We start from the raw sequence: 19,269 nt of genomic DNA, 5'->3' as shown, positions 1-19,269 counted from the left end.
TATCTGCCAGTGTCCCTTCACCTTGAAGTAAGGCACAGCTGCAACTCCTCCCACTTCCACTGTCCCCTTCCTATACATGCTGTCACTCCATGAAACGACATTCAGATTAAAAAGACCAAAACAGAGTTAGTCATTCACAGTTGTTTTTTTTTTTTCTGTAAATAGTTCTGAAAACACCCATTCGTAAAAATACAGATAGCAAGTCAAGCACACGTCATCTTCTATAACAAAAGACCAAATCTAGTTCACATCCATACGTGTTTTGGCAAAGCACTGTAATGCACCACATTAAATCAGATGTATTTTTGCTAACCTCTTGGATTGTTCTGGTAAACTGTGATGACTACATCCCCCAGCCTTCTTTTTCTATGACCTTTTATAAATTAACACCTTTCAAAGACACCAAGGACTTTTGTCAAAAAGAAAAGTAGCAATAAATTCTTACTTGAAGCACTGTAAAAACTGTTTTTGCTGAGTTTAAGGATATTACTCATCAGTAACTGTTGAGGCCAGTGTAGCTGTGACAGTTGTGTGTGTGTCTCTATGTATTTATGGAGGGAGAGATGTAATTGTCCCCAGTTATGGATGACTGTTATAATTAAAGGAAAAAAAAACACATAGCTTTTTCTTCTTAAACATTCATTCGAGTCACATTTCAGCAGGGCACAGAACAGCCCTAGAGATGATGCTTCTTGCATGATTACAGGCTGCTGGTACCCGCCCCCCTCTGCCAGTACAGAGAGGCTGCAGCTGGACTTCAAGGGCATCCAGTCAGGGGCAGAGAAACATAAAAACAAAGCCCAAGGTCTAATTAGACCATTTATAACTAAATAGGGATGTCCCAAAAGAGACAGCCATAAAACTTAGTGCTGTAAAAAAATACAGCAAAGCCTGGATGGGAAATACTCTCAGGTAGCATAAAGCTCATCTTGGTGAGGTTACAGTCTACTTCAAGCCAAATCCTTCAGTACCTTAAATATGTCATTTATGTTAGGAATAGGATTGTAAAGGGAATGCAGATTTAGTCGTTAGAGACTGTAGAGGCTAAGATACATTACTGCTTCTTTTAACATGTATTTAAGTCACTGTTTGTCTTTTATTCACATCATTATAATAATTATAAAGCTGTAGGAATTAGTATTGCCTGCCTAAATGCACATTACCTTCTCCCCAAGGAGAGTCAGAAAGTGCAGTTCACCAGTGATGGCGCTGAGCTTTAGCAGTCTCTTGAGAATCTTAAATACAATCAACTTTAAAAGGCACTGAGTTCATCTGGGCTTCACAGATCTGCATCCAGCATCAGTCTTCACCATTTGATGTTAAATCCAGTGCTTATTTTCTCCACTGCGTGGTACTCTGTATGCAAAGCTTTCCCAGCCTTTTCTGACTCCGTGCCACCCAGCCACTGCTCATACAGTTCAGTTACAGTCCGGTTCTCCTCTGGAATTTCAGCCTTAAGAGAATTATACAGCTTCTCAACTTGCTGGAGCCCATCCTTGCTGGATTCACCTTCCAGTTCAATCTGACCACCTCCATTTAAACAGCCTGCGTAAAACAAAGTGGGAAAAGATCACTGAGTTTAGACATTACTTCAGTTTTATCAGGAAAACAAAACCAGCTACGGTTAAGCTTGCTTTCCACCTGTGAACAGCTGCAGAAATAAGAACACGCCCTCATTATCTAACAGCAGCAGGGCAGGCAGCAGCCCAAGAGGGGAGCTCACTGCCTGGTGTGACCCAATGCTAATTAATTCAGCCCAGCTGTGACAGGGCTCCAAGGCTTCCTGGGAAGTGCCAGGGAGGCAGAGATAAGAGGAAGCAAGGAGGGATGGCTTTCTTCCCCTGTTGTCAGGGAAAGAAAAAAAAAAAAAAGCCAGTATGCAACCTAGGCAAAAACAGCCCTGTGGTCTCAACTGAAGGTAAGATAAATATCTTGGGATATGTTCTGGATTTGCTGTTTCAACATGAAATTTAACTGTAATTACTTAAATCCCGAAGAATTACTAGTTTCTAGGTAGGGAAACACACATACCCCTTGCTAATCCCATGTTGGTACTATCACATCTTAAGAATTTGAAGACTTTGCCACAACATTCAGGGATGTGAGAAGCTGCTGTCGTCTCACATTTTAGTTACAGCTCCATATGGCTTCCTACAGCTACAGACTGTAGCAGTGAAATCCCTGTGCAGCCTTACCTGATGGACAGGCCATGACTTCAACGTAGTGATAGGGTGACTTCCCTCGTTTCAACTTTTGCACTAAGTTTTGTATGTTTCGAAATCCGTATGCCAAGGCAAACTGGAGCAGAACTACTCCATCCTTCTCCAGTGTCACCTCTTGGAAGTCCTTGTTTCTGAGGAACAAGAGCAGAGAATGTCTTATCAAAATTAACTTCTATTTTAAACTTCAAAGAAGCCTACGTCGAAACAAAATTCTTCATAGAGTCTTATTTGAGAAAGCTGTCCTAGTTCTTTGCCACTGAAGCGAAACAGTTGGCAGAGCTAGCTTACAAATCCTTTTCTGATCCTGTCTGAGGACCTGCTGCTTGAACTCAGTTTCCTGAAGAACACCCATAATGAATAAATCCTTAAAACCTAAGCAAATGGAGCCTAAACTGAAGTTTCACTGTGACGGGCCACCTGAGCTGGCTTCAGCCAACTTACACATCAGTGAGGCTACTGAAGGAAACTTAAACTGTAGTGGGTCATAAAACCATGGAGGTAACGATCATTGAAGGCTTCTGCGCTCCTAACATTAGTGGAAATACCTGTTCCTGATAATAAGTAATTTCACTTTTATCAAGCGTTTTGTATGGAGACTGCAAAGAACTGCGTCCATATTCCATCTGCTTCCTACAACAGACTCCTAAGCCCTAACAGTGTTAATCAGGGCTGTAATTCACTACAAATGTCACATTAAGCTTATACATAGGAAGCATGCAGGAATTTCAGCTAAACGTGCCTCTATACCCAAACTGAAGTAACTTTTTTCTGCCTTACCATAACACTGTTAAAACTGAGTTCCAAAATCCTGACATAAGATTTTTTCTCTTCCATGATAGCTACATCAGTAACAGGGTTACATTATTGGCCTGTCTGCAGGTGAGACAACTCAGATCCCTGTAAGCTCTGACTTCTAGGTTGCTCTAAAATTATCTGAAACTTGATACTGGGAAAATTTATCAGGCCAAAATGAAATGTGTGGGTGGTGAAGGGGCTAGAAGTCTCCAAGGGCCAGGCTGCATGGAGTGCTGGCTGATTTATGGCTCAGCAACTGTGGGAGTGAGAAGCCAATTCCCATGCCTCAAAGTAAAATGTTTAACATTGCAAAGAAAGTTTCAGCCCATCAGCAAGGCAAAGCATAAACAGAATTGCAATAAAAATAGTGCTTTCTGTAAAAACTTTAAACTTCTTACTTTAAAGGTTTGTACTGAATTGTATCCACTTGAATTCCAAAGAGTTCCTTGGCTGCATACTTGTATATGTGCTCCAAATAACCACCAGAACCACCTCCTGAGTGGCTAGTGAGTTCCTCTTCTGCAGCACTACTAAACCTGAGGAAGGGAAGAAAGCAGCAGTTTTAAGGGACTCTTTGATAAAACAACAGCCAGTGCAAAGCCCACTGTTCCTTCAAACAGAAGTTTCATTACACCAATACTAAAACAGCTTCAGTACTTCTAATAGAAACATCATGTTGTTAGTCCTGTGAGGTTCTCTGATAGCAGAATTTTCATCCAGGGAATTCAAAAGCAATAGAACAAGCCACAGACCGGCTCCCTTTGAACTCCTAGCCTTTCCTTTTCTCCTGGGAAGAGACTATTTATAGCTTCAGTGCCCTGCAGATTTAACTCTGTGCTAACATCCCTTGGGTTAAGCTCAGTGGAAATACTGTGACTTGATCCTACTGCCAACTTAATCTTCACACAACAAAACTACATTTGGGAACATTTGAGTTATGAGGGCAATTACCTGAGCTGTCTAAGTGAATGCATTTTTTACTTAGCTTCCTGTTTAGTATCTCTACAAACATCCTGGGTTATACTTAGAAATGGGAGGAGGGAAATAATGAAGCAGTGGGGGTATGGATCTGTGCAGCCTGTGCTTCTTGTGGAGAACACAGTCTAGAGTCAGTCAAGAGACATCAGTCATAAAGCTTTTCTGCAACATCAGCAAAAGCTGAGTTCATTATTTAAAGCTCTCTGGTCCTCTGTTACAACACGCTTTTTTGGGGGGGAAAATGGGTACTTATGTCTAGTTGCCAGGACATCAGAGAACGCTTCAGGGAGGTATCAGTGCTGTCCGTCCAAGCATGAAGAGATGAAACCAGTGTTGCTGTGGTTTCACATGGCCATCAGAGTTGCAGAACATAAAGATAAACAAACCTAATAATGCCAGGGCATTTGTTCTGTAAATGGTTGTCCTCAGCAGGAACCTGGTTCTAGTTTACCACGTCTCTGGTGTTGAATAACTGCGCTAACATAAGTTCTGTTAATTCAAGTTCTGCACAAATAATTCCATCTCACTGATATCCTAAAACACGACCAAGTACTTAGAGGTCAAGATAATGTTTCTTGAAAAACAGCTCACCAGATGGAAGCCGCAACAATAGCTTTTGTTATAAGAGAATAATAAAATGTGGGGTATGCTTATAAGCACTCATCAGGCAGTGACACTTGCATTTTCCTACTAACAGCTGCAGGAGGGAAAACACTTGAATTCAGGCCAAGCAGTTTCAAGTCAAATCGAAGATGTTGCCTCTTGCGATAAAATCTTAGTTTTAGAAGAACTGCAGAAGGCAACACTTTAGCCTGTAATCACCTTCAGAAACTATTTTTAATTTGATCTTGTTTACAGGAACTGAGCTTCATTAATGAAATGTTTCAGTGTGTCTGGCCTCACGTACTGCTACTCTCTTAAACTGAGGCTGCCAGTAAGCTTTAGAGCTGGCCTGGAGCAAACAGTTATACCAGCAAAAGTCCTCAGATTTCTGGCACTTTATCTCGTTCTTGCTGCCAAATATAATAACCTCTTAATGGGCTTTTCCACGTGCTGGAGGATAAGGCAGAACAACAGTCATTGGACTGCTTATGTTAATGCTCCAAGTTCTGATGAATACGTGTAGTTTGTAACCAGTCAATTTACTGAGTAAGTTAAAGCTAGCAAAAGGTTATAGAAGCACTTTATCACCACAAGCATGAGGCCTAGTGCTCAGAATGTACTCCTAAGGAGTGAGCCAGAGATTTTTATCAAGTAATTAGACATTTTGTTCTATGTTATAACTGACACCTCCATAATGTTATTTCCTAAATGAATCCAAACACTTCAGAATGTTTTTTTAACTCCTTGATTTTCTGTTAATAGTATAGCAATAAAAGATGTAGTACAGAAGTGCTTGTTTACATGGACAACTTCTGAAACTACCTTTGGGAATTAGCCATGCAGACGGTTATTACAGCTGAAGACTTTTTTTTTTTTGGATGTGAAAGTAATTTGTGCATGAGCCACGTTAGAAAAAGGCAATACTAGAAGAATTTATAAATTCAGAATGCATGAGTACATCTGTGCTAGTAAAATGCTTTACACGCATGCACTGATGTAAACTCCTTCAATATACAAGCTTAATGGCAGCACGAAAAACGTTTGCATCCATGTTATGCAGTCTCTCAGTTCCTAAAGTTTTATCAGTACTCCAGCTATGCATCACCTGATATCATTATATCATCATGTCTTTCAAGGCAGATATAGTAGTGAAACAAGATCAATCACAGGAAAAGAAAAAAGAGTGACTGCTGGCTTGGTGTGCTTTCAGTTCCTTAAAGAAGTCCTCCTGAGCAATGTGAATGAGAGACTGAGTTCTACAGAACAGATTCAGTGTATTATTTGAAAAGTCTTCCTTCTGCTACCTATCAGTGGTAACAAGGTTCACATTTTAAATTTACCTAAAAGTGCAGAAGTAAGCTGCACTAAGCAGCTTACTTCTAATAAGCTATAAATCTCATTATTATGGTGTTTTGTTTTTTTTTTGAAAGTATCCCTTGAATAAAAGGGATCAGACTGCAGTAGACAATCTCTATCTCACATTCTTGATGCTTCTGTTCACAGCTATGTCAAAGTACACATGCTGTTCAGACAACTCCTAAGCAAAGGCTGCCCATGGCACTTAGTTGTATTGGAAAGACTTCAATCTGTATTGGAAAGACTTCAATCCTTTTTAGAAATAAGCTACATTTCAAAACAAGTGTTGTATCTGCAAAGGGTATAACTGAAAACAGACAAGAGCCACATCCTACTCATGTGCCCTCTGTGTATTTGGGGTATCAAAATCTCTCCTAAAAACTTAGTCTGAACAGTAAACTTCTGAACTATATTGTTAATCTTTTAAAATTTATAAAGGTTGCTACATATGTAGCATGTTTATTATGACGCAAAGTGCTACAGAGACATTTCTTCTAAACTGATGAAGAGAATGCTTTGGTTTCATGATCAGTGTGGAACCACTACTGCATGTCAACTTAGAGGGATAAAATGTGATTTTAATGTTTCTATAATCTCTTAGATCTCTGCAGTTGTCACTTAACCAGATGTTTTCAGTTAATGCAACTGAAGTCTCATCTGGTTTGCATATGTTTAAGATCATGTTTTTGCAAATAAAGACTCCCAGAGATTAGCTGAGTGACCTAAATATTTTTTTCTGCTTTAATACTGGAATCCTTATAGAAGCTCAGATAACGAATAGACACAAGCAAACTTGTGTTTGCAGCCAGTGCAATACCAGGCCTTGTTTCAGCAAACTCTTTTATTGCTGACCTAGATTATTTCACTCCTCTGAGCATGCAGGTAGATTTTCATAGGATTCCACCAGTTATATTGGGAGTAAAAGTAATGAAACAACCGTGATGCAATTTGCACTTCTCTGCACAATTATTTTGCTGTTACACTCTTACTGAGCTAGTTATAGCAATCCTGATGATTTACGGTGAGAATTGCTAATCCTTGATCTACTAAAATCTAGCAAAGAGCTACAGGTGCTCCAAAAGTGTAAATTTGTCACAGATCCCTAAAGTACTTTATGCGGAATTGTACTGATTCAAAATTAGTGAAAACAAATAAATGCAAACACGTGCAGCCTTGTGCACAGGAGAACAGTAGCAGAAGGCAAATTGTGTTGAAGAACTTGGTAAGAAGAGTGGATGAACAAGAACATGCCTGAAAGGTACAAATGAAATTTTGTTCTTACATGGTATCCAGAGGAGCAGGATCTACATCTGATAGAGATACTCCTTCTTGTTCCAGTAACTTTAACACTTCCCCTAAAACAGAAGCACAGCATATTTTGGGGATAAAGGAAAACAATCCACAGATCAATACCTAAGCATACATCTGCAGTCTTTACCAGAACGTGATTCGTATTATTGAAGTGAAATTATACAGCAATATCCATGCATTACTTCCTCCACCACCGAAAAAAAGATTATTAAAACCAGTCCAGAATTATCTAGACTGTCTCTAGCTCTGCTTACCTGTGGTGATTACACAGTCCACATCTCGAGTTTGGTACTCTTGGTTGAAAAAGTCTGGCCTTGAAGCCTCTAGCTTTTTGTCATAACAGGGCATTACTGTTACATGGTATATCTGGTCAGGTGTTAAGTGCTGGAAAAAGACACAGCAATGTAGCTGGATGGGTCAATATCAAACCTGTCTTGTGCAAGATATTTTCCAAGTACAAATGAGAATGAAGAAATTAATGCTGCCATGCCTCTGGAAGTACTCTTGATTATTGAATATGAAAATATATTTATATATTTTTTTCTCTCTTATAGAACCCTTGCTAGCAAGTGTCACCAACATGGTCTTTCACAGTTTCCCCCCCCCCCCCACCTATTGCTAGTGCAGGTGATCCAATCAGTGGAGAAATCCTATTCAGGTACATGATATGTTTCTAACATGCTACTAAACCCCTGCATCAGTAACTGAGAAATAATCTAGAGTTGGACAAAAAACTCAGGACCATCCAAGAAATAAGTACAAGCTGAGGAAATAAGTCATTGACTCAAGGCCGTTGTTTTGCTGTCTTGTGCCAAATATTCTCAGTAGCTGCCAATTTTTGTTACAAATATGCAGATGTCAGCAATTATTTAATGCAAGCGTTAAACCAGTGCTTGTTAATGGGCAATAAATCATACAATCAGAAACGGTGCTTAAGTTTGTTGCTGGACAACTCTGGGCTATTAGTATAACTCTAGTCTTTAAGTATCAAATTTACATTTGGAAAGATTCCAAAGGTTAAAGACTGAGCACAAAACTAAGTCAAACTGAAACAGAACATTAAGTTGGGAAAGAACAAGTAATTTTTAGACAAGACATGATCTGCACGTATGCAGTGACTGAAGTTTTGTCTTAGGTTAATTTATTTTAAGTTATCCACCAACTGTGAACAGCATGAAAATACTACACAGTCATATTTGAGATGTCAGCACAAGTACACTGAGCAATCAGATTCCGTAGCCTTCCTGAATAATATAGAGAGGTTTTAAGTACTCCACCAAGCTTAAGCTTAGTGTTACTGGCCCAGTGGTCAGCTTCTTACTAGATAATGCAGAAATGAGGGAGATGCTGCCTTTGCTGGCAATTTATAAGACAACTTTTTACTTTCAAGCTCTCCTGTAAAACACAAAGGAATATATATCAGATATTGTTCAATAGACCTTACCTGCTGTTCTGCAAAATAGCCCTTTATCAAGGAGCCCATGACCTGCTGCGGGGACTTGGTGGTGCTGATATAAGGAATGATGAAACTGCCATGGGTTTTCTCTGCATAGCAGATCCAACCTGAGGAGAGTCTAATTAGCAAACAGCTACAATAAATGAAAAAAAAAAAAAAAAACCAACAAGCACCCATTCACTGTGCCCACAGCCCCTCAACCCCAGACTTACTACCCAGTAATAACCATTTTCAGACTCGCTTCAGTGCAAAAAGCAAAGGAATTGTAACACAATTCATTTTGGAAAGATCTGTAGGCAGCTGCATAGACCATTATTACTATTAACACCAAGATCTCTTTGTACTGAGAAGAAAGTAATCCTCTCAGTAAATTTATCCATGTGAATGTTTCTGACTAGCTTTCTGAATTCTTGTTTTGATGTACTTTAGTATGCCATTTTATTATTTCCGTAACTAATTTACTACCATACCTGGACAGGCAGAAGCTAGCATTGGCAAAGCCTTTTTGTCTTCAGCTTGTTTTCGAAAGCGTTTTACAAACTCTTTTTGACTCTCCAGCAGACTGAAGTTTCTTGAAAAGGTTGTATCAAATACATAGTGCACACCTAGGCAATACAGCACACGTGTTAAAATTCACAGGGAAGATACAAGCAGCAAACTGCACATCATATCCACAGCTATCAACTTCTGCAGTTGTGAGTGAACTGTTTTCCCCAGCATGTCAGCATAGACAAGAGCAAAAGTCACAGGAGAAATGTGAATCATTTAAAGTTCCTTCTCTCCATTACTCCAACTGTACTTTGCGACTGAAAATGCAGAATGCTTGCATTTTAGTTTAATGCAAATTACACAGAATTATGAATCCAGATGGAGGTTAATTTACATCACCCTTGCGAGCTCATAAAATTTGTACCTAACATATATCCCAGCAGTCCCACCTGTGATTAACAGAACACATTACCACACTTGCCTAAACTCTTTAAGAATGCAGTCAACTTCTTTGCTGTTTCCAGAACACTCAATTTACATCTCGCAGCTAGTGAAGCTCTGGACTGTGGTGAAACAGAAACCACCACCAACTTCTGTTCATTCGGAGCTGCAGTCTTAAAAAATAAATAAAAAGTATCTGTTCAGACAGTACTAATAGAGCTCATGCAGTATTGTAGCACATTAGAACTTCACCAAATATCTCCCAGTTCACCTCCCAAGTTACTAACATATGCTGGCAACATAAAAAGGACATTCCCAAACCTATGACTACTTTTTAAAAAACTGGAAAATGTACCACACCTCACTGAGAATGTATTCAGATCCTTCCCATCTTTGAAACTAATTTTTGTGTGTTCTGTTTCCAAACACGCTTCTACAGACGCACCACACCAATCTATTAAGACCCTAATACTTTGCAGCCTACCTCCCCGTGTCTTGTCACCTACCTTGTTAGAAGTTAGTATTTTACAGAGCTCTTCGTGGCTCTGCTGAGTGATTAACACACTCTCTGCTGACGTAATGCAGCCACTACAAGCTAAACAGTCGTTCAGAGTAATTTTAGCCTTCTCCAGTTTTTGTGCTTCTCCATCCTAGGCAGAAACAGATTAGATTCGATTTAGATCGCAATAGAGAATTAGGCAGGGAGGCAGTTTCTAACCTTTACTCTGTTTAGTAACAAAGATATTAGATATTGCTCCTTTTACCCCCCTGGTTTATTTCTTTCTTTCTTTTTCAGTAAAACAAGGAGGAAGATGTATCTTTGAAGGTTGCTGATTTTAATGTGATCATTCGGCATATCCACACAAATATGTTGAGGAACTTCAGGATAAACTTTAGCAAGACCATGAACTTGTCAGCAAATATGGAACAGTTGCTGAGGCCACAGTTATTTCTGCTATCCGGTGGGCTGACATTGTTCCAAAACACTGCAATTATATACTTTCCCAGGAGCAAATACGGCCTGTCTTGTAGTTTTTCAGCTTGTGGGTGGCTAAAAGCTGGGCCGCCATGGCAAACATACTACAGATTGCAGCTGCAACTTTAACCACAAAACTGTAGACCACAGAGATCCTAAGCCTTTAAGACCCAACCTCCAGTGTGTAGTGAACATCTACCCTTGAGAAAGCACAGCAGCTTTGCCACCTCTGTCAGACGCAGCTCATATTATTGAATAGTACTGGAGCTGTTTCTTCACAGGAGTCTTGAATTTCACTCCTGCTAAAGAAATCATGTAACCGGACTACAACTTGCTAATATTTTTAGGTGATGCTGAATGTTCTGCAGATTTTTTTGCGTGCAAAACTTACACAGACACTAAAAGGGAAATGTATGGCTGACTATCATTGTGTGGTATGGCAATAGAAGGAAATATTTTTCGTTGTAATTGCCCCGAATAAATCAGTTTTGCAATGAGACTCTCCCCCTTAAACTTCATATCTCAATAAAGTCAGACACAGAGCAATTAGGTACTACTGAATTAAAATATTTAATCAGAAATCAGGCTCCTTTAGAAGTACTGCATCCCCTGCCCCACTTTTTTAAAGTTAAAAGACCATCTAATCTAATCGAATCTCTTTGAAAGTAACCGTATGAAACAGTGCAATAAAAAAGACATTATCTCAAATAATCTAGGAATTATTAATGTTTAAGAATTGATGGCAAAAAAGACTTAGCTTATCTGCTCTTGTACTAAAAATCACCATTAGTTATTGTCAATGTTTAGAGCATAATAATAGACACCAAATCAGAATTATTACTTGTAAAATTTAATCATTAACAAGTTGGACTTTGGAAAAAAGATGTGAGAATGCTGATGACAAAAGCAACACTTATTACATCTTGGTCCTCTGTGAAGTATTTAATAGGCTACAACTATTAATATGTAACAATACGTTAGCATTTTCTGCATATTTTACACAATAATAAAGAAAAATCACAAATACCTGACCGATCTGAAAATAGCTCCCGTCTGCTTCAATTTTGATCTTAGCTGCTGCTTTTCCAGGCTTTTTTTCCACCTTTACAGGCTTGATACATTCCTGAAAGAGAAATAAAGCCCCAGAACGAGATGAGCAATGACGCACAGAAGGCTGATTTCACAGAAACTAAAACGATCAAACCCAAAGACTCGTTCTAGAGTGAATGCCTCCTACCCACTTTAAGCAATGCTGGATACACTTACGGTGTTTATAAGCACCAAGGGAAAACGTACCAGCAAAATCCGCTTACCCCTTTTTTACAGAAGGAACACTTTTTCAGCATCATACCAAAACCAGAGGAGAGTTTCTGTGTTCTTTCTCAAATAGCACAGCTGTATTTTCAGGAGCCTTGCCTGCAAAGTCTTCCTCTCCTCTCTCGAATCTGACAGATGATCGTGCAGCCTTCATTGCGAATTTTAACCGATGGAGGCGTGGTCACTACAGTCTACATGTGGCTAGTGCCAATGAAGTTTCATGCAATGTCGAAAGGACTCTGACGACCTCAGATGGACAGCTTCCAGTTTTCTGTATTGTACTGTGATGAAGTCTCAGGGGTATTTTCACATTTTGTGTGATTTTTATTGTTTACGCACTTTATGACTCCTTGTCCTACTTCCACAGCTACAATCCGTTTTGCCTTTTAGCATCCTTGCTCTGCCAACACCTTTAAACAGATTCACCCCTAACTTAATCCAACCTTACTACATTTTTGTTCTGCATTTTGCCAGATTCAGAGACTATAGGCACAAGTCTCTACGATTCTTCACTTCTGCTCAGTGAATAAACCAAGCAAGGAACTGTATTTGAAGCAGAGCAGCAGGTCACATCATTTACGTGGGAGACTTCACTGGGAAACGCAGGTATCAAAGGGACAGTTAACAGGATTTACTACATCCCATTCCACAGGTTCAGGAGTTCTCTGCGCTATTTATAAGCAAACGTCCAGGATTTTGTACTTTTGTTGGTGCTGGATGACTGTGGAAAGAAACCTCCATGCCCCTGCTGCCCTGCTCATTGCCCCCATGACCCCAGCCCCGCTGGGGGTGGCACAGGCCGACCTTTTGAGGTGGTTTGGTGACCTTTGGGGTTGCTCGGTGACCCCGTGGGGGTGGTTTGATAACCCTTTGGGGTGGCTTGGTGACCTTTGGGGTGGCTCGGTGACCTTTGGGGCAATTCGGTGACCCTTTAGGGCAGCTCGGTGACCCTTTAGGGTGTCTCGGTGCCCGTGGCAACACCCCTGGGCCCAGGCCGGGAGGGGCCCAGCCCTGCCAGCGCCCAGCATCCATGGGGGCGGCTGACACCCATGGGGGCCTCTCCCCCCTGTACCCCCCGACCCCTGACGGCGGCTGGAGGACTCCACCTCTCTCCCACCTCCTTCCCGGCCCTCACCACCGCCCCCCCAGGCCCCGGGCCGCCCCCTGCCCACCTGTGAGGGCGCGATGTAGTCGTCCAGGCCCGCCAGCCGCAGCGCCCCGCTCAGCCGCGACGCCATCGCTGCCGTCAAGCGCGGCAGCCGGGCGGAGGGCGGTGCTGCCACACCGTCGCAAAAGGCGGGCGCCACGCTGCCGTCAAGCGAGGCGCGGCGTCGTGGAGGGCGGTGCGCATGCGCGGGGCTGCAGTGTGGCACCAAGGGGCTGAGGTGCAGGCGCCACGAGGAGCGCGCTGGGCCCCGTTTAGTTCTGCTTGGTTAAAGTCCTACAGCTGCACTTCCAAATACAGATCCAAATACAGATGTGTGTTTCACTCCCTGATGTTGCACATGGCTCAGACCTAGAAATCTCCCATATAAACCCCAGATAATCCTTGCTTTAGGAGGTGGTGTCGTGAGGAACCAAAGGCGTCTTGCCCTTACTCATTACTGCAATGTAAAGACCAGGAAGCTATTGGGTTTTCTTAGAAGCTGGTGCTAATTTTACTGCTATTCAGTGCATAGATTCCAGCAATGTCTGGGTAAAAGGCTTGTTCATTTAATGTAGCTCCTCAACACGTCTCTCCCAGATTCTTTGGCAATTCTTCGGTTGTTCCGTCCTGGCATGATGATCCTGTAAAGAAAACGGACCCGCAGAGTTAAAAGCCACAGCATATTCTGAAAGATCATGCATCTAGGCATCCTTCCTGTGGCTAATCTCTTAGCTGCTAACAGAAGAGTGGCTAATATTCATTCTGTTGCAGATGCAGGGTCTGAGCTACACTCTGATTCACTTTGAGACGGGAAATCACTATGCCAAATGAAAATCTTATTTCTCTGCCTATCTTCCATTTATTCTATAATATCACACCTCCTTGCACCATTATTCCCTGTAGCCTCAAAAGGCGAAGCAATTTCCCTTTCTGTTTCCCAGTGTTGTTGTGAACTTACGCAGAAGTGACTGAATTGCAGCATTGGGAAGATGTGTGATCATTAGGTGTAAAACAGTGAATGTTTAGAGTACAAATAAATGCTACATCCAAATACTAGTGCTTTACTGAGAGGTTATGTATGGGTACCTTACCTGACTCTGTGAGCTGAGCTGTCAAATAGACCTGAAAATCATAAACAGCATGTTTCTTCTGTGCTGACAGTGCTGGGTGAACTCCATCAATTGCTTCAATGCTGGGGAGCAAAGCATACAACAGATCATTTCCATGAGCATAAAGCAGTGCAGATGGGTCTAGTGGGGTGAGGAGAACGTCTTAATGTTGACAAACCAAAGGTGGCAGGTGCTAGTAGCTAGCCTATTGCATGTGACTAATGAGTTTTGTTTTTTTTTTTGCTGGCTGATATCATTTATGGTGTGCTTGAGAGATAAAGACTAGTATTTGGTATCCCTCTACAAGAAAATGTTGCAATTGGAGCAGGGTTGTTGACTGATTTTGATTATCTTCATGTTTTACACTGGGTGTAAAAGCAGCCCTTGCCTGATCAATAAATATTGATGCAAGAGCGACTGCCCCGCAGCCACACAGAGCTGCAGCCCTGCTGGCAGACACAAAGCTCAGCTGCCTTCAGTAGCATAATTTCTTGAACTTTAGCACTTCCTAGGAAATCAGAGCTCTGAGGAAGGAGGAAGAAATTGAAGGTGATGAGCAGAGCTGTTAGAAAGCCCTGAGTGGTGAAGCTAAGCAGGAAAAGTGGTGAAGGAAAAATTGGCAAAGTAACTGCAATTCCCCCTCTCTGCTGCTCCCCTCCCCTTCCTTCCTCCCCATTTAACAATAAAAGTTGGGAATATGGCCCAGAGTTGGCCTTGTTGGGGAATTGACCTTGGCACTTCAGGTTTTCTTTTGTCAGCAGAGTTGGACAACAAAGCAAGCCAGGTGCTTGGATTTCCTCTCTCTTACACTCCCACAGCCGCTGCTTTTGTTACGGCAGTCAGCTGAGTGGTCATGCTATGTGTAAAGTAAGGCTGGGGCAGGCTCAGGCTGCTCTGCTTAACTTATTCTTAACTTATTTTATGAAGAGCCTCAGCTCAGCACAGCTAGGACAAGCAGGAGAAGGTCTTTCTCATTCACATACACATGTTTTAATGGATGTTAACAAGCTTAGGCGCCTGGTCCAAAGCTTTTTGTTAGTCGTTAAGTCACCACAGATCAGCAATAGCGAAGCCCTTGCTGTTTACCTCCTGGCTCTAGGCTGGGCTGGTGGGTGTGCTTCCCAAAGTTCCTCTGAGGAAGAACCTTTTTTACACTGGTCTGTGCACAGAAGCTAAGCCAGAGTAAGGGCTGGACTGAGATCAAATCATGCTGGAGCAGGAGGAACTCCTTTCTGACTCGTCTTCCAGACTGACTTTATGTCTGGCCGTGAGGTTCCCGGAGTTCAAAGCCTGAGAGTTCACCTCTGACCTGCTGTGCTCCCGAGGACTTGATCATTGCAGGCAGTCACTTGGATTACTCACCTTCAGGACAGAAGTGTTGAAGTCCTCTAGGAAGGCACTGGAGAGACTCTTCCTCGTTCCCAGTTAGCACCAGGATGGCTGAGGGGCTGTGATGGTCTTGCTATGAACAGAGCTGTGTCTGTGCCTGAGCAACACAGAGAAGGAGCTAATCCAGTTGAACTCCGTTCCTGTCAGCTGGTTTCATGGCTAAGGGTAAAATGCCAAATAATTTATATCTAGCCCTTGCCCCGTGGCTTTTCATCAGACACATACATGCAGCATAAAGGGATGAAGGCTCCCTAGCCTGCCTTACAGAGCACTCACTGCAGGGGGCACGACAAGGCAGGAGACTGGGAGCTGAAATAAATCCCTTGCAGGGCGCTGCGAGGTGCTACATGGGGATGAGAAGTTACTTTAAAAGGGTTTTTAACGCTATGGGCCTTTGGCTGATGGGCTTTAGGGAGATTGAGGAATGGTTTTTGGTCATGCTACAGACTGAGTTAGGCTTTCCAGTCTGAGTGGGATCTCTGACTTTCACTTGGCAGGCTCTCTCTTTTTCCCCTCTCTTTTAGGGCTGTGTGTGGTGTCACCGTCTGTAGGTGACTGTGTACACACCTGTGCATGTATATCTGAGTGTTTACATGTATATATAAAGAAGGGAGGGAGGTTAGGCTGCCCTGCTACATCGCAAGGTGTCAGCCTTGTTGTAAGGGGAAGCAACTAAGAACACATGAAGATTTTTAGCAGGCAGCTGACTCATACAGGAGACCAGTTTCTTGAAGCTATGAAATACAGAGCTTCTTTGTCCTTGAGAATAAGGAGTGCCTGTCAATTATAGCTATTTTTTGCTATGCTCAAGTGCATACTAGAGATGTCCAAGTGCTGATGATACTCACGGCAGGGCAAAATGGGTAGAGGCACTCACTGTGGGAATACTTCTATGCATGGCACTACAGAAGGCATGTGCTTTGGGAGGACCCGCTCACACAAAAGACATGGGAGTTGTGAGAACCTGGCACAGCAGCCGACGCAAGTAGCACTTTGCCAGAGTGCTGGATGGCAAATATTTCTAGTGCCTTGAGCACCATGGTGCAGCCAGAACTGATGGCTGAGGGGTCGGTGTCGTAACAGCCTGCGTCTTCCTGAGCTGGGCTGGGCTCCTCGGAGCGTTTGTCAGCTCTGAGCCTCCTCCTGCCAAAATGTAATTCCAGAAATGTCACTTACCTGAAACCTGGTCCTGCTTCTGGCTGCTGATGTGTCAGGAGAGTCTCTAAGACCTGATGGGCAGCTGAACCAACTGGTAGGATTAGGGGAGTGCTGAACTGGTAGGGTTAGGGGAGTGCTAAACACCACTTCTCTCTAGAGCAGCCAGTCAGTCACCAACAGAAACAGAAACCTTGCTGAGAGAGAGGAAAATCAGACTTCTGAGTACTTCTTTTTTTAGCTTTCTTAAGCTTTTAATTCAGGAGGTCTGAGTGTTAGATAGAGGTGGTTTTTGAGTTCATGCAACACAAATGTGATTATAAGGAAGAAAGGGAGGTAGAAAATAAGCAAAATCTCTTGTGTAAACTTCTAGCAAGGTGTTAGCATGGAGGTTCAGTTGTACTTCTAGCTATAAACTGATATTTGATACTGTTTGGCCTTTTTTTATTAGTCTCCGTGATACTTCCTTTAGCAGTGTGCAGAGAATAGCTCTGGCAGTGCAAAGCGGCCAGAGCAGGGTTTGCTGTGAAGTTAGTGCAGTGGGAACAGATCAGGACTGAGTTTTAGTCCTGAGGCAGCCAAGGAGCCCACGTGTCTGATGGTAGGCAGGTCTCTGAGACCCTCAACTCCCTTTCTTGTCCTTCACAACTTAGAAAGAGCCTTAAGTAAAGGTTTGTTAGTGTAGGGAGGGAGGATCAACTGACTTGCTTGAGATGTCAGACACCAACCCTCAGTCAGGTTCTTTGACCCCACTGGCATGTGTAGGTGTGGGCACAGTGACATCTCAAAGCCAATGATGTTTATTTTCATGCTCCCTACTTGTAACTGAAAGCTTAAGCAAGCAGAAGTGAGCCAAGCTGTGTATTGAGCGAAATACTGCCTTGTTTATAAAAATCTCTAGCTGACATTTAACAAGCAGCTACGCAATACCAAGTCGCATAGCTGGATGTGACCTGTGTGCTTACGCATTCTTCTGAAGATCTCTGAGATAAGAATCAGCCCTGTCAATTCAAAACCACACTTGCATTTGGAATAGGTCTGAATGGAGAGCTTTTGTACAGTTGCTTTCTGAACCAGTGGTTACTTCTAGCATCTGCCACCTACTGAGACAAAGCCGTGCAATTTATTTGCCTGTGTGAAGGGTCAGCTCCTTCTCAAGTCTGAGCTGCCTCTGCTTGGTCCTTTTGAATCCATTGAAAGGTGGCTATGGAGCCAAAATGGGCCAAAACGTTCTGTGCTGCAACGGCTGTGATGCCAGACATCATAGCTGCCTAATTATGCTAAAGCTCTCTTCTTACCATCACTGACCAACAGCATATTCAAGTGGAAAGCCTTATTCATAGGCTACCTGCAAGACAGAGCTCTCAAAAAAATGCCCTTACCCAGAACCTTTCAGGCTGCTGACCTGCAAGATTGCTCCAGGCAAAGTGCTTTAAGTCTGATCCACTACTAAGCCAGGAGATGTTCTGACAAACGTTTTGAGAGGCCCCTTGACTTTCTTTTCTGTAAGGAGCCATAGCAGTTGTGGTCCAGGGCTGCAGGAGCGAGGGCAGGACAGTTCTGCAGTGGAAACAGTGAGCAATGGAGCAATACCTGGTTTGTTATCAATGAAATCACAGTTCTCAGATGTGGACGTTTATTTAGCACTATTTCCTTGTTTGCACTTCTAGAGAGATAAGCAGAGGAGAGGTTTCACAGGGGCTTAGTTCAATTACTGGGGAGTCTTCCTTTGTGTGCCAAGTCCCAGTAAGCCTGAGATCTGTACAGGGAGGATAACAGAAGGGCTAAGTGCAAGTGATGACTGTGTTATAACACCACTTTTGTGGGCTTTGATCTGTTTATACCTTAGGCCACAGGCTTTGCATCACTTCTGTCTTTATCCCTTCTGTCAATTCCAGACACAGCCCTTTGCAAGGGATTCCCACTGCTCACCCGACTCTTACAGCAAGCTGGGCCTTTCCTTGCCCTGCCAAAGAGATTTGCTCTAAGCTGAGACTTAACCTTATCCACCTTACTTTCTGGTTCTCTGTCCAGAAGAGACAGATCTTGGAGATCTTCCTAAAAGCTGCTGTAGTGCCTGCCACCTTCTGACCTGTCTGATGGGGATTCACCTGTGGGGCGAGCATCGATCGGCTGCCCTGGCCCTGCTGCCCCGGGGTGCAGGACCGAACCGATGGGAGCCCTGGCTTTTCTGGGAGAGTGCAAAGGCCCTGTCATGAAAATTATGGGGAAGTCCAATGATTTTGGGCTGAACGGGGTGTGTGGCATGCATGGTGGAGCTGGGATCGAGGGAGATTTACTGCCTGTTGCCACACCTGGCTTACCATGGCAGGAACACCTCGGCAACCAGTTGTACCATTTGGTGTTGAAGAACTGCACTTGATGCTGCACACGTAGGGTCAGGCCGGGTGAGAAGAGGGTTTTCAAGGTGCCGACTCATTCCTCCATGGCACAAACTGCAGCTTAGACCTGGCCCACTCCTGCCCACCCTCTGCAGATTTCATTGACTTCCCTCCTGCCCTTAC

General features: G+C 42.9%; 1 protein-coding gene across 2 annotated transcripts; it reads right to left on the bottom strand.

Annotated features, from left to right (window-relative positions):
* Positions 1-165: 165 nt before the first annotated feature.
* Positions 166-13,188, bottom strand: CIAO3 (cytosolic iron-sulfur assembly component 3). 2 transcript variants are annotated; one of them, XM_082772301.1, is made up of 11 exons: positions 11,941-12,561; positions 11,655-11,750; positions 10,158-10,301; positions 9,692-9,824; positions 9,192-9,326; positions 8,710-8,828; positions 7,520-7,649; positions 7,237-7,309; positions 3,416-3,553; positions 2,196-2,353; positions 166-1,545 (listed from the first exon to the last, which is right to left on the bottom strand). In XM_082772301.1, the coding sequence occupies exons 1-11, from the start codon at positions 11,974-11,976 to the stop codon at positions 1,307-1,309; spliced, it is 1,401 nt and encodes a 466-aa protein (XP_082628427.1). In that variant the 5' UTR covers positions 11,977-12,561; the 3' UTR covers positions 166-1,306. The 2 variants fall into 2 exon arrangements, with proteins under 2 accessions (XP_082628427.1, XP_082628426.1); XM_082772300.1 differs by lacking the exon at positions 11,941-12,561 and adding an exon at positions 13,117-13,188 and having other exon boundaries at positions 167-1,545.
* Between the last annotated feature and the right edge of the window lie 6,081 nt (positions 13,189-19,269).

This window comes from Aythya marila (genome assembly GCF_965140915.1).
Source record: "Aythya marila genome assembly, chromosome: 15".
Lineage (NCBI taxonomy): Eukaryota > Metazoa > Chordata > Aves > Anseriformes > Anatidae > Aythya > Aythya marila.
This window is presented reverse-complemented; position numbering and strand designations above follow the sequence as displayed.